At 34.1% G+C, this 15131-nt stretch overlaps 1 protein-coding gene across 1 annotated transcript in view; it reads right to left on the bottom strand.

Moving 5' to 3' along the window:
• Positions 1 to 15131, bottom strand: part of SPATA6 (spermatogenesis associated 6) — a 111094-nt gene that overhangs the window by 59369 nt on the left and 36594 nt on the right. Inside the window, exons 4-7 of the mRNA XM_069479173.1 lie at positions 12339 to 12380; positions 11216 to 11340; positions 6405 to 6485; positions 1333 to 1626 (exon numbers count right to left, since the gene is read on the bottom strand). Coding sequence (XP_069335274.1) covers positions 1333 to 1626; positions 6405 to 6485; positions 11216 to 11340; positions 12339 to 12380 — 542 coding nt within the window. The remainder of the gene's footprint in view (positions 1 to 1332; positions 1627 to 6404; positions 6486 to 11215; positions 11341 to 12338; positions 12381 to 15131) is intronic.

The raw sequence follows: 15131 nt of genomic DNA on the forward strand, positions 1-15131 counted from the left end.
CATTGAAAGCTCTGCTCTTGTCTGCAGCTGATCTGGGTACAAAGGTTTTGGCACCCACCAAGTAGAAAGTTTGATCAACTTTAATTTTTCAGTCAGAATTGTATAAGCTGAACTAGTTGAGCTATTGTTTCTGCTGTTAATTGTCAGTCCTCTTTAATTAGGGCACAGACAAGATTAATTTTTTTCCTCACAAACTGATACGGATGGTTTGCTGCTGCAGGTTTCATCTTCAACATCTTCTCATCCCTTCCTAAAATTAATTTTCCATTTGGAAACTGCTGATTTCTTTGGGGCATTGTCCCCATAAACTCTCTGTAAAGCATCAATGATTTCACCATTCTTCTACTCAAGCTTCACCGTAAATTCAATGTTTGTTCTTGCTTCAATTTTAGCATGTTGCTCTGATAGGGTCTCTTTTCAAACTTAGTCTTATCCTCCTTAGTACTTCAAACTAGATCCTGTTCAGACATGTTATAACAAGTTAATATAAGTTTATTTTGGTGCAAAAAATTTTGAAATCCATGCATAGTTTTTTTATAATACAAATTTTCCATGAACTTTCTGAAGTCCCCTTGTATTATATTAATTAGTATTTTTTATTAATTTAAAAGCTTTTGGTAAATAATTGCTTTTAAGGTAAAATACTTTATAAGAATTCAAGAAATTATGAAGACTTTGAGAGAGTCCTTTATTAAATATTCTGATATTAAATTTAGCCAAAGTCTACTTGACTATCATATTGAAAGTTACCCCAGAACACATATGGACACCAGATTCAAAGCAGGCTTCTCTGTACAGAAAGATTAGAACTATGCTACCCTTAGGTTAACTCTCTTCCCTTTCAAAGGCCTTCTCGTACCCATAATTAATAATTTGCTTCAAAGATCCAATATACAAAGTTTACCCGAAGGACATCATTTCAAAGGAAACTTACTTTCCACTATAATTTTTAAAACGCCTGGGGTGGGTGGCGGGTCTTCCTTTCCTGAAAGAATATTTGGTTCTCTTTTAAAACCCTACTTTTCCATTTTAGTACTAATGTCAATTACAATCAAGTTCAATTTGTAGAGTTATTACACTGTCCATGGTAGAAGAAGAAAGGAAATGGGTACTTAAGAGGATATGACATGGCGTTCACAATGGAGTTTGATCTCTGCCAGGTTTAAAGACTGAAAAAAAAATGTTCTTTTATTTTAAGTTAATTTTCCATTTTAGATTGCTAGGCTAACAGTTCAGGAAAGAAAATTATTAATATAAGCTAGACGTTGAAAGACATTTCAGCATATTTTAGTGGAAGAAAAGATTTCATTAGTTTCAAATGGAAAAACTTACATGTCTAATCACAAATGGAGGTTTATCTGTTTCTTTTTTGAATTCATAGGGTCCCAGATTTAAATGGGCCAGCCGCCGCCTGGTGTCTTCAGATAGCTCACACATCCGTCTTTTTGTGTAGGGAGATGGAGAGTGTGATTTTGAAGAAATTGTAGGCTGTTCGTAGTTTTTTGCATTTACGCAATATTTACTTCTCTCAGGTGATTTGGATTTTTTCTTTTGTGATCTTGATGCTCTGCCTTGCAGTCTGCCGTGTGATTTTTCAACTGGAGCCGAATGGTAAGTAAATTTATCCTAAACGTAAAAAATAAAAATTAACTTGGGCAAAAGAGATCTTTAAAAAAAACCCATTTGGAGAAAAAAATGTTTAAGTAATTTAACTAAGACACACAAACTGTATCAAAGCCAACTAGATCAGTCCTTCCTATTTCCTATCTGTGTTGATCCTGGGAGAAGTCAAATCCATATTCTCCTAGATACATAACTCTTTCTACAGTAGTAAGTAAAGCACGTTCTATCAAACTTCCTTCTTAAGTCCAACTAACAAGGACTTTATAAAACTAATGCCCAATACTTAATCATTTGAAACCTCTAAAAACAAAGTCAGAAAAATTATTTTTCAGTATACTAAGAAATTAATGCAAATACTAGTTATCTTTTATATTTAAGTATTCCAATAATTGGCTACATAATTTAAGAGAACTGTGTTTAATAATGTTAAAAATATACATGTCTAATAAGTTTATTATGAAATTTTTATGGAGAAAACTATAAAAATAAGTTTTGTTCATGCTGATATTATATACATATCTACAACATGAAAATGTGAAGAATAACTTTATACATATTTTAATGAAATGCAATATTTGGATTCTATTAATACAAGATTAAGGATTTTAAGGTCCCACTCAAGCTATAATTTTATAATTCAGTGACAGATAATCATATATCTTAATTCTGGTCCCATATTTTTATAAAAGTAAAATGTATAAAAGATGTATAAACTTTAATAACTGGTTCTTATCTTCTAATAAAACTGGTTAGCAGCCTAAAAGTTTGATTTAAAAATTTTTTAATTGTTATTTATAATTTTGTTGTATTATTAAGATAACATTTTATTCAAATAGTCTCTGCCTTATACATGCCTTAACAGTTGGATTACAAGTAAATAACATAAGATTTATTCATGTTTTATCTAGAATTATAAGAAGCTTTTTAAGTAGAGAAAATGGATTGCTAAGTAAGAATCTTTGAATGTCTTTCTAACTTTAATCACTTTTAAAAACCACCAATCCCACCTCCCTCTCCACTTCTCAACTCTCTTCCCTATTTGTTAAGGTATCTAAGCAAATAAAATACATATGTGAATGGAAGGAGAAAGAGTCAAATATTTTTTTAAAGTAGATACATAGGAAAAAAATATATTTTCCTAACTAGAAAAATAAGCCTATGAGTTTCATACAGACCAGTAACATCAGATTATTTCATCTTTCTTTCTACTATAGTTTTTGATAAGCTCCTAGACCTTCTCCCATCTTGTTCAATGACTTCAACAAGTAATCCAGAATTTTCCTACCTTATTTCATCCATCTCTATGACATCATACTGACTCACAGAAACAAGGAATGTTAGCATCAGAAAGGACCTCTGAGGTTTACTATTAATAATAAAACATTCAAGCAATGAATCTTTCCAAGCCTTGGCATTAGAGTTTCTATTTCTCAGCTTTAATTATCTTTTTCTATTACATCTTAGATTTCATCATTTTCCAGATCCATTGTATCCCCAACTCTGAAAATATATTGCTGACCAAAATCTCTTTTCTTCAACCTACTTCTTTTTTTTTTTTTTTTTGAGACAGAGTCTCACTTTGTTGCCCAGGCTAGAGTGAGTGCCGTGGCGTCAGCCTAGCTCACAGCAACCTCAAACTCCTGAGCTCAAGGGATCCTCCTGTCTCAGCCTCCCGAGTAGCTGGGAGTACAGGCATGCGCCACCATGCCCGGCTAATTTTTTCTATATATATATTTAGCTGTCTATATAATTTCTTTCTATTTTTAGTGGAGATGGGGTCTCGCTCTTGCTCAGGCTGGTCTCGAACTCCTGAGCTCAAACGATCCGCCCACCTCGGCCTCCCAGAGTGCTAGGATTACAGGCGTGAGCCACCGCGCCCGGCCTTCAACCTACTTCTTTTACTCTCACTGTTGCTTGCCCTCCTTACCTCCTCAGTCCCTAGAGCTCTTTCCCAGAGTCCTTTATACATGTTTAGTGTCTCTCACCTTCAGACCCAGCAGAACTTACAATCATTCATTTCAGCAATGCTATAAAATTCCTTCTTATATACTCACCTCTGATTATACCACAACATAACTAACCCCATCTTCTTTCTTTATTAAGTTTTTGAATGCTGCATACAACTAGAGGAAGTTATAAACTATGTAGTACCTACTACAAATGCATGCTGTCTAACCCTACTCATTCCTTAATGCACTCTGCTCATGCCTAGTAAAACTTAAAATAGTGGCTGTGTTTCACTGTTTATAAAATGGCTGCCATGATTTTCTTTCCTGTATCCACACCTAGGGTAGTTTCTCCACTTACAATGACTCTAGGTCTGACCATTGGACTTCCTTTGGCCAATAGTACAATAGCACATGTGACACAAGGAGAGACTTAAAAAGTGCCTGTCCTCTCTTACTCCTAAAAACTTTCCTGCCACTATGTAAATGAGCTGGAATTATTAGCCTGATAGATGATGAGAGTCTTGTGACCATTGCCCTAGCTGAAATCAAGCTCATCACCAGAACTATAAGGTCTATCCCCAACCAAAAAGTTTGCCAGCCGCCTAAATGAGCGAAACCATCCTAAACCATTCAGCCCTAACCAGCCAGTGCAGAGTGAAAGAATGACCCAGCAGACCTACAGAACTATAAGAAACACTTCTTGTTTTAAGCCACTACATTAGTTAGGTTTGTAATATAACAAAATCTACGTGATATGGCAGATTAACAAATTGATATTTAAAATGTTACTACTAATATTTAACAATTTAATAATAAAGTCTACATTGTAGTAAGAATAACTGAGTAGAAAACTAGTTTTATTCCAGAAAAATTACAATATGCTAATTTTTCAGTCCATTCAATTGGTGACAAATTGACATCCAATTTGAAAATAAAGTGCTGAAAAGAATAAATCAATGAAGTATTTGTAAACCTAAATAATTTTACAATACCTATTTACTCCTCTCAAAAATCAAAATAGTATATTTTATGCTTACCATTAAAACTAAAGATGATGCTTTATAGCCATTAAAAACTTATAATTGTAAATATTAATCACTTGGGGAAAAAGTAGATTTATCACCTTCTTAAATAAGATCAAGGACTGTCAACATCCAGAATTTTAATGTAAAAGTGAATATACTCTGTTGTGCCTACCAGGCAATGTTTTATACCTTATATTTCATCTATTGTCATCTATATCTCCTCAACTATCTTAATTCCTATAAAATAGCCTTAGTAACAGCCACAATATTAATTATATGTCATATGCCAGGCACATTGCCTATATTCTCTAATTTTTACAGCAGCTTTATGAGGAACCTGAACCCAGATCTGTCTGTTTTTAAAGCATATTAAACACTGTCTGACACAAATGCCTATTTTCTCACATCTCTGCTCAATAAAGATTAAACAACAAACATTTAAATTCTCAGTCAAAAAAATAAATAAATGGAAGAGAATTATCAAAAGTTTACAGAGGAAAATGCTAGTTCATAAGTACAGTGAAACTACTAATGCGTAATGGTTTTGTATTTAGAAAGGGCTCTTTCACCAAGCTGTACACTTAGAATGTACGTACTTTTCTATGTATATATTTCAGACAGAAAGTTAAAAAGAAAAACATACTTCTCTACCTATCCATTACAAGGACATACCCCAGTGTGGATAGAAAAATTGTCCAGGCAAAGATTTCTAATAATTTACAAATGTTCACAGTGCACATCTCAAAAACAAGTCAATAACATATCTCATTTGGCAAGCATAGGTTGTTAGATCTCTAAAAGCTATCTCAGCTTACATTTAAAAGATAAATAACTAAAGTCTGACTCTGAAATACTAAACATCTTGCTAAACAAAATAAGAATGGTCCCCATAACAATTCTATAACTATATTTTACCTTTCTTAGTTTAAGTCACAGTTAGCATCCTCAGCAAATTTACTTAAAAGCTGATAATGTAGTAAATTAACATTCCATTCCTTCCATGATAGGCCCAATCCTGTCCTGTTTGACTGAGCCCTCTGGGCTTTCTATGTTACTGGCTCTTCATCACAGACAGGTCATTGTTACCTGATCACAATGTAACTGCATGAGTGAGGTCTAGACATTATTAGATAACCTATAGACAGGATAGCAAGACCATCCTGGTGACTCAGTAAGAAGTTAGACCAGAACGGAATATTAGATCCAGATATCCTTGCTTACTAAAGGCAGTTTTCAAAAATACAGAAGGTACTTGGGCTGAAATGTCCAAGCTTCTCTTGATATGACAGCACCAGTATGGCCACCAAAATGAGCAACAGTCCCTTGAGGAATTAGAGACACTCAAAAAACTACACTCACTAAACACCAATATCCTAGTCTGAGAACTCTGGTCACATTTGCTAAAAAGGTATCCTTTGAACATTCTGCAGAAATCTGTAACTTCTATAAGATTTACAGAAGCCTCCAATCTAGATCTCTGTGGGACTTCTTGATCCCAACATCTTTCTGGCAGCTTGATTTCTCTGCATTAAGGGGAAAAAAAGTACATGAAGTAAAGAACAAAATAAAATAAAAAAAACCATCATGGCACCCTCTATCGTATGTACCAAGTTTTTCATTCTTACATTTATTATGATATAACCAAACTGTTAAATACCTACATTAGTTGTTTTCACTTAAACTAAAAATTGACCCCCCAAAAAGTGAAAACAGCTACAGCTCAAATAAAAGAATAATGCTTGTCAAATGGCCATAAATATGAACAGATATATCAAGCCAGTAAATACTTCAAATAAATGATTTTAACCTGAGTGCGGCACTTCCTTGAACTTATCAGACATTCAGTAATAACTGAAGTTGTAGAAAATTCCAGCTTTGGAGCAATTCCCTGAGAGGAAAAAGGAAGGTATTATTAGAGAGTTCCATTGTCAAAGAGATAGTAATTAGTAATAAGAATACGAACAAAAGTAATAAACAGTTATCAAGGTTCAGCTGCTTCATTTGTTAGTTTGAAATTCTTATTAAAGACCAAAACAACACAGTAAAGCTAAATGCCAGTAAGCAACAGTGTCATTGCTGATGATTCACTTATGGGTGACTATATTACTTTTAGGGGTTAACTAATATGTATTTTTATTTTCAAGTAGTTTCCTGTCAAATTGTTTTAAATTTTTAACTATTATGTTATAGTCATAAATATATGAACATACTTAATGGATGTTAGTTTTTACTTTTATAATTTAAGGCATATTTAACTATATAATCAACAAATTAGTATGTTAACTTAATTTTGCCATTCCACAATATATACATGCATATATATCTCTCTCAAAACATCATGTTGTGTGCCATAAATACATATTAATACAATTTTTATTTATCAATTAAAATTAAAAAAAAATACTTTGGATAATCTCATGTTAAAAATAACAAAAATAAAAACGAGCAAACAAAAAACCACAGCTGCTAGGTATGTAGTTCCTGAAAACAGAACACGAGTAAGTCTCCAAACATTTTTTTCTGTTAATTTAACTTATATTCAGATCTAGGAATGAATCAGGCTCCTATTTCCAACAACATTTCCATCATCAGCTTGAACACTGAGATAAGCAGAGACAAATGATAAAGTTCAACGGACAGTTACAAGGTATCTGAGAAAATATTTGGAAGCATACAATTGTGCATTCACCAAACGTTAAAGAATGTCATCTGTGGCCAGGGCCATGGAAATCAGACATTGACCAAGAGGCCTACATTTGGCCTACAAACCCATGCTGTGACCAACTATGTCTGCTTGTTGTAATAGTTATCTATTACTATAAAACATATTACCATAAAACAGTGGTTTAAAACATCAGTGAACACATTATTATTACAGAGAGTTTCTATGGGTCAGGAATCTGGCACAGGATGAGCTGTGTGTTTCTGGCTTGGAATCTCTCGTGAGACTGTGGTCAAGATGTCATTTGGGTGGCAGTCACCTGAAGGCTTGGCTGGGGCTTGAGAATCTGCTTCCCAAGAAAGTTGACTCACATGGCTGTTGGCTGGAGGTCTCAGTTCCTTTCTAGATTTTGGCAAAAACACTCAGCTCCTCATCACATAAGCCTCTCCATAGGGCTGCTGAATGTCCTCGTGACATGGTTGCTAGTTTCCTCAGAGTGAGTGAGTGATCCAAGGGGAGAGCAAGGAGGAAGCCATAATGATGTAGTCTCAGAACTCTTAACACTGCCACTCCCACCACATTCTACCTTTTCAATGAAGGAGTATCAAAAAATTTGTACACAGCTTTAAAACCACCACAGTCTGCTCTCTGACCATAAATTATGGGCATTTCTCTCATGTATTAAATATACTCATGCTGCACCAGAAAAAGAAAAGAAAACAAAAGGTCTCGTCCTTTTACAACTTCAGCTTGAAATCCAGGATGTTAGCATCTAAATCAAATCCTGGTATAGCTAAGGCTCCTCAGGTATAGTTCTTTAAGTACAGCTTCTAAAATATAGTTCCTCATGATCAGAAGACCTATGAACTAAAGAGACAAGTTATCTGCCCCACACACCCAATGTACCCATGTGCAGCAATCACTGTAGATATTCCTGTTCAAAAAGGGAGAAAATAGGGTAACAATTCTGAAATCCAGCCAGGAAAATGGAAGTTCCTTGATTAGGACTTAGTTCTGCTCCTGCTCAGAAGTAACTATCAACAGTTCTTGTCCCCAGATTCTGGGCTCTTGCTTCCCATCCTTTGAATTATAATGCCTTTGCAATGAGAGGTAAGCTATTTGTAGCTGCTTAGTGTTCTGAGCTTGGGTCTGTCTATAGAATTTTGAAGGTCCCAAAGCCTTTTCATTTTGTAATGTTTCCATTTCAGACTAAGCTGGTGGTGTTTCTATCAGTATAATGCTCTTAAAATTATTTTGATTCTCATATGAATCTTACTGGAGTTCACTCCATGAGACAAAAGATACACCCTTCTCTATATTGGGCTTCTGCTGAGATTGCTGAGAGACAATGCCCTTAAGCATCTTAGAAAACATATTTGATTAAATGCTTTTCTAAAGCAACATGTTGGCTATCTCTGAGGTTTTAATGAAGGATTTTACAGTCACACCGTCAGTTTTACCAGCAGATCATAATTTTCTGAACTACTCTGGAATGATTTTTCACTTATAAGTCATTTCTGTAATTTCAGCATTACCTGTCATTGGGAAAGGCTGGGAATCATCAGAAGCACAAAGTTCTGACTCCTTTTTGTTTAACAGCCTTTCCTTCTGCTTCTCCCTCTCCTCTCATATTGTGCTATAAACAAAAAAAGAGAAACCAGGCAGCCCCTCTAACACTTTGTCTGAAAGCCTCCTTAGACAGACCACCATTTCATTAGGTATCTTTCCTAATTCCACATTACTGCAGGTGACTATCTTATTAAACTTTCTGCCATTACATAACAAGGATCCCCTTTTCTGCTAGTTTCCAGTAACATTTACCTCACTTCCCTGCAAACACGCATCTGACAATTCCTTCAAGGATCTTCAAGCTTTCACAAACACTCCAGCAAAGCCCTTCCAGCTTCTACCCTCTCCATAGAGCTGCTTGAGTGTCCTCACACATGACAGTTGGTTTCCACCAGAGTGAGTGATCTCCCTGTCAACTTTTTGGCTGGTGTGCTGCTTTACCCAATTAGAACTGCAATCGGCCTAGCAAAGCTGTGGGCTTTCTTAAATCACTTCCAATTGAAGTCACACTATTTGTCCCACTGCCCAAAATTGATCTTAGTAATCTCTGGTGGCAAAGCTGCTAATTTTTGAGTCTAGCCCAACGCTGGTGAAGTTACAGTCCTCGCTGACCAAGTAGGCTATGGTAGCATCCCAGGCAAGAAGGCCACATACTCCTGTCATTTCTGCTCAAAGCTTTAGCTGTTTTTCAAGCACAAAAACCTCTTCATTTGTCTTGTCTTACTTATCAGTTTCCAGTGCGCTGAAGTTGTTATTTGTGACAATTTTGTCCAGTTTTACACTCATTTTGTATGGAAGAAATAACTGCCAACCTCTTCACACTGCCATTCTTAGAAGTACTAATTTTTATATATTTTTTGCCTTAATAATCTGATATCTTCCAAATATATGCAAAAGTAACTCAAATTAAAATGATGAAAGATAAGTCCCTGTTAATGGTCCATACTCTTGAGTTTATATTCCATCTTGGTATAAAGAAGCATTTTAAATTAAAGAAACCATAATTTTAAAATATGATTTTTTTTCATTGCATGTTTCCACACTATTTTTTAAATACTCTGAAGACTTTTGTAGTACAGAAGCTGGCTAATGGACAATGAATATATCCCAAAGGAGGCATCTTTTCACAGACTTGGTAGTCAACTTTTATATGTTCAATAAGGTAAAATTGCTATTTCTTTGGATTGAGCATATCATAAAACTAGAGCTACAGGAGAAATTACTTAATTCATTATATTTGTTCATGTATCAATCAACCCACTGTCATTAATCTGATTATTCTAATATTTCATAAAATTAGTAAAAAAAAAGTTTGTCCACATAATTTTAAGCTAGCCAATTTTTGCTTTTCCTCCTTTGAAACAACATGGGCTTCTCACAGTTTCTCTGCATGGAAGACTTACTTTCAGGGATAAAAATATTTTTAAATCATCCAACAGAAATTAAAGGAAGTTGTAGGAAAAGGTGGAGCTGTCATTTAATGCAGCTTTTAGTTTTAGGTATATGAATATATATTTCTATTCCATGAACATTTTACAATTAATCGATCCAAACTCCTACTAATGGAAATTTCAATTTCCATTTTTCCCTATTCCGAACAATACTACAAATGAATATTCTTAAGAAGGCTATTAGTATACCAAAGACAATACATCTCTAAGATACATACCTAGAAGGTCATATGCCATGAGAATCTTTGCCTTTACTAGATATTTCTGAATTGTGATTGTTCCGATCTATAGGGCATAGCAGCATTTGAGAGTTTCTGATTTTTTACACTTTTGATAGTGTCAGTAAATAAATTTTGCCAATCTTATAGCTATAAAAATGGAATCATATGGCTATTTTAATTTGGATTTCCTTAAATGTTAATGAGATTGAGTATCTTTTCAAATGTTTGTTATCATTCCTTAGAGAGAAAAACAGAAGAAATAGAGAGAGAGAGGAGATGGGAATTGGGTGAGGGGCAGAAAGAAGGGGAAGAGAGAGATTTGAAGAATATAAGGCAAAATAACACTTTTTAATTTTGGACGGTACATACATGGGTTTTTTTTTTGTTTGTTTTTGTTTTTAAAATAGAGATGGGGTCTTGCTCTTGCTCAGGCTGGTCTCGAACTCCTGAGCTCAAATAATCCGTCCGCCTCGGCCTCCCAAGTGCTAAGATTACAAGGCGTGAGTCACCACGCCCAGCCCATGCATGGGTTTTGTTAAATTATTTTCATTTACATTTCAGTATGTAAAATAACATAATTTTACAAAACAAATAAGTTTCAAACCAAATTAAACTTTGAATTAGTTCTTCACATTTAAGGTGTTTGAAAGCTATGTGGTGATTTCTGACAATGATCCTTCACCAAAAATTGATTCAGAAAATAGGAAACACTTACTCGAAGGCCAGAAATCCTCCTCATGGTAACTTGGCGGTTTGAATCATGGTGTCCAGAAATTTGGTTTGGACCCGGGAACATGAAATCTCGTGTATTTTCATCATATGTAGACAGGGTTTCACCCACTACAAGAAAGATATCCTATGATTCAAATTATGACAAAATATTCCCTTTAGAAACAAAATCATCAAATATGAAATATTTATTGCCTGATGCCTTATTAAAATATCTGCTTCAGGTCACGTTTATTTTCTAGGAAAGGAAAATTAAAATAAAGATATGTGAAATGGATTAACACATTTCCTTTTTCAGAAATGTACTATATATTAGTAATTCCCTCCTCCCTCTTTTGGAAAATGGGATATTCATGTAAACTCAGTGAGAACCTATGAGTTTCTAGAAAAAAAGAGTTCCTTAAAAATATGAAGTTGGGATGACAGTTACACATCAATTACCATCTCCACAACTTTTTTCTATCTCCCATTTTTATCTACCTACCTTTATAAGATATTAGATTAAATGTTGAAAATAATTGAGACATTTTCTAGAATTTGTGGCTATCTGAATTAGGTATACAAGTAATATTTAGAATTTTCAGATTACTAGCATTTAATAAAATATAGCTTCCATTTTTCACATAAAATAAAAATTTAAGACAGATATCTTCTATAATCACAGAAATCAATATCAGAAATAAAACTAGCCTCTATATTTCAACTCTACCTTCTCCACAATCTGTGATGTTTACTAAATAAGGTTTTATAATAGTCAACATGCAAAATCAAAGATAATTAATTATCAATAAAAAGTATACAGTTTTAGAAAAATCACAAAAACTTAAAAGTGAATTTCTATGACTGTCAAAAAACATCCTAGAATGATAACAGGTTATTTTCCACTTTCAGTTATTACAATTATTCAATTTTAGAACAATGTGTTCAAGTGCTATTTATGCCAATCTTTTGTATATATTATTTTGACATTTTACACATAGCAGACTAATGGCAGAAACTCAACATTATTCTAAATTTGGGAAGAGGAGTAAAAGATGAGATTGTTTTTAAAAACACTTCATTGAAATGAGTTCCCATGTCAATTACCTTATCAATATATAGTACAGTACCTGGTGGAACTAGTTGTATCAACTCGAACACTGCTGTATCATCTGAAAATTTAAAGAAAAATTTCCTTAAATAAACAAATTAGTAACAAACAAAAATTAGTTATTCTACCACAGGAGTATCTAAAAACCAAAGTAATCATTGAGTAGACTACATATATGTTTATATCTTAGTATACTATGTATATTTTCCCAAATATAAATTATGCAGTGCATACACCTAGGTACAGTTGACCCTTGAACAACGCAGGGGTTGGGGCGCCAACCCCTGGCACAGTGAAAAATCACATATAACTTTGGTCTCCCCAAACACTTAACTATTAATAGACTACTATTGATGGGAAGTCTTACCAATAACATAAATGGTCAATTAACACATATTTTTATGTGTATTCTATACAAATATGTATGTAATATGTATATGGATCTTAGAAAGCCATAATGATTAACTGTGCATTATCAGCCCACTAATAGAAATTTAGAATAATGAAACAGATATAATGGGGGTAAAGGAGGATGGGAGAGTAAAGAGAGAAAGGATGAGGGCAAAAATATATTAATGGGGAACAGATTTCTGCTTTTATAATGGCAATATACACAATGCAGATCAACCATTCTAATGAAAAGAGTAAGAAAATCTGGACAAATTATTTTTTTCAAATCTGATTGTATGCACAAAGAAGCTAACAAGGAAGTAATGAATTACAGAGCTAAGATCTGGGAGAAGAAGGAAAAGCCAGGGTGATGAGCCAGACACTGGAGCTGCTTTCTCCCTAAGAGCATTGGCTAATTCCAGAAAAGGCAAATGAACGAACTTAGCTTTGCTGATATTTTTATGGTCTCATAGACTTTTAAGCAAAATACAACTGCATGGTCTACCAAGAAGGGAAAGCCTTTATAAAGTCCCCTTACTTTGGATAGGGCCCCCAAAAGACATTATCATAGCAGTAAGGATGAACTGAGAAGAACCTGGTCCTTACAAAAAGTAAAACCCAGCTTCAAATCATCTCAATCTCTCACATTAGATTGACATGATCAAGGATTGCTAGTCCTATCAGCAGCCTGCAGAAGACAAATAAAAAGCAAACATAAAGGGGAGAAACATAGCAAAATGCTATCCCTCTAATTATTTCTATAATTTTTCACATACGATGTGGAATACTCAAAATTAACTAAGACTGGTACAATTTTTTGGGGAAACTGTTCATCAGTATCAACTAAAACCAGGTATACATCTACCCTATGATCCAGAAATTCTACTCCTAAGAATATACCAAGACAACTGAGTCTATGACCATACCACCCTGAACACGTCTGACCTCGGCTCACATCCGAAGCCAAGCAGGGTCAGGCCTGGTTACTACTTGGATGGGAGAACTGAGTATCTATGTTTACCCAAAGATATTTGTAAAAATATTCACAATAGTTTTATTCATAATAATCCAAAATTAAAAACAATCCTTCTTAATAGAAAAGTGAATTATAGTATAGTCATACAATGGAATACTAACGAGCAATAAAAAGACACAACAACATAGATGACTCACAGACATTACGTTTAGTAAAAAAAATTCAAAGAAATACATATTATGTGATTTAACTTACATGAAGTCCAAGAATAGACAAATTTAATCAATGCTGATAAAAGTCAGAATGGTAATTATCTTGGGGGGAGGTATTGCCTGGTCAGGGCACAAAGGAACCATCATGGATGCTGGAAATGTTTTATATTTAGATGAGTGGTGGCTACACGGTTCTACACAAATGTCAATAGTCACTGAAGTGTACTTGTAAGATTAAGATTAGTACACTTGAGACACTTTATTGTGCAAAGAATAGCTAAGGCAATCTGCAAAAAGAATAAACCTGTACGGACTTAAACTACTAGATAGCAAAAGTTAAGCTACAGTAATTAAGAAAACATAGTATTTATGTAAGGAGGGACAAATAGACCCATGAAACAAAACATAATCTAGAAAAAAATCCACATGCAGGTAGGCACTTAATTTATGACAAAGTAAACACTACAAAGCAATGAGAATAAGTCTTTTTCACAAATGGTATTGCTTAGTTAGATATACATATGAATAAAACAGAAATTTTATCCCTATTTCATACCATACATACAAATAAAATGCAGGTGGACTGTAAATCAAAATGTAAAAGAAAAAGGCATGATGCTTCTTGAAGATTATCTAGAGTATCTTCATAACTTGGGGTAGACAAAGATTTCTTAAGAATGACAATACAAGCACTAAGCACAAAGGAAAAGATTAATAAAACTACATTAGTAAGTCAGATCATATTAAAAATAACTTGTTCATCAAAATAAGAATGACTAGTAGATTAAAAATACAAGCCACAGAGTGGTAAAAGATACTTGCAACATATAACTGACAGAGGGCTTATAACTAGAAAATGTAAGGAATTCCTACAAATTATCAAGAAAGGAACAAACAACCCAAATAGAAAAATGGGCAAAAGATGGGCAGTTCACAAGCAGAAGGAAGTAAGGGAGGATGTAAAGGACCGAGGAAGAGAATCCCTACATAGCCAACATGCAAACACTAGGAAGCACAGTAGATTGATTCGACAAAAAATTAGCTGAAAGTAGGAAGAAGGGGCTTGCTCATTCCAATAGCAGTGAGTTCAAAAGATTTACAATGAAGTGTGAAGATGGGTTCCTATGCAGAATCGAGCCCAGGAGACTAGGTGGAACTATAAGGAATAGAATAAAAATTAAGCAGGACAAAAAAAATAAAAAATAAAAACTCCAGGAAAAAAAATAGACAAATA

The sequence above is a fragment of the Eulemur rufifrons genome, chromosome 8 (assembly GCF_041146395.1).
Source record: "Eulemur rufifrons isolate Redbay chromosome 8, OSU_ERuf_1, whole genome shotgun sequence".
Taxonomy (NCBI): domain Eukaryota; kingdom Metazoa; phylum Chordata; class Mammalia; order Primates; family Lemuridae; genus Eulemur; species Eulemur rufifrons.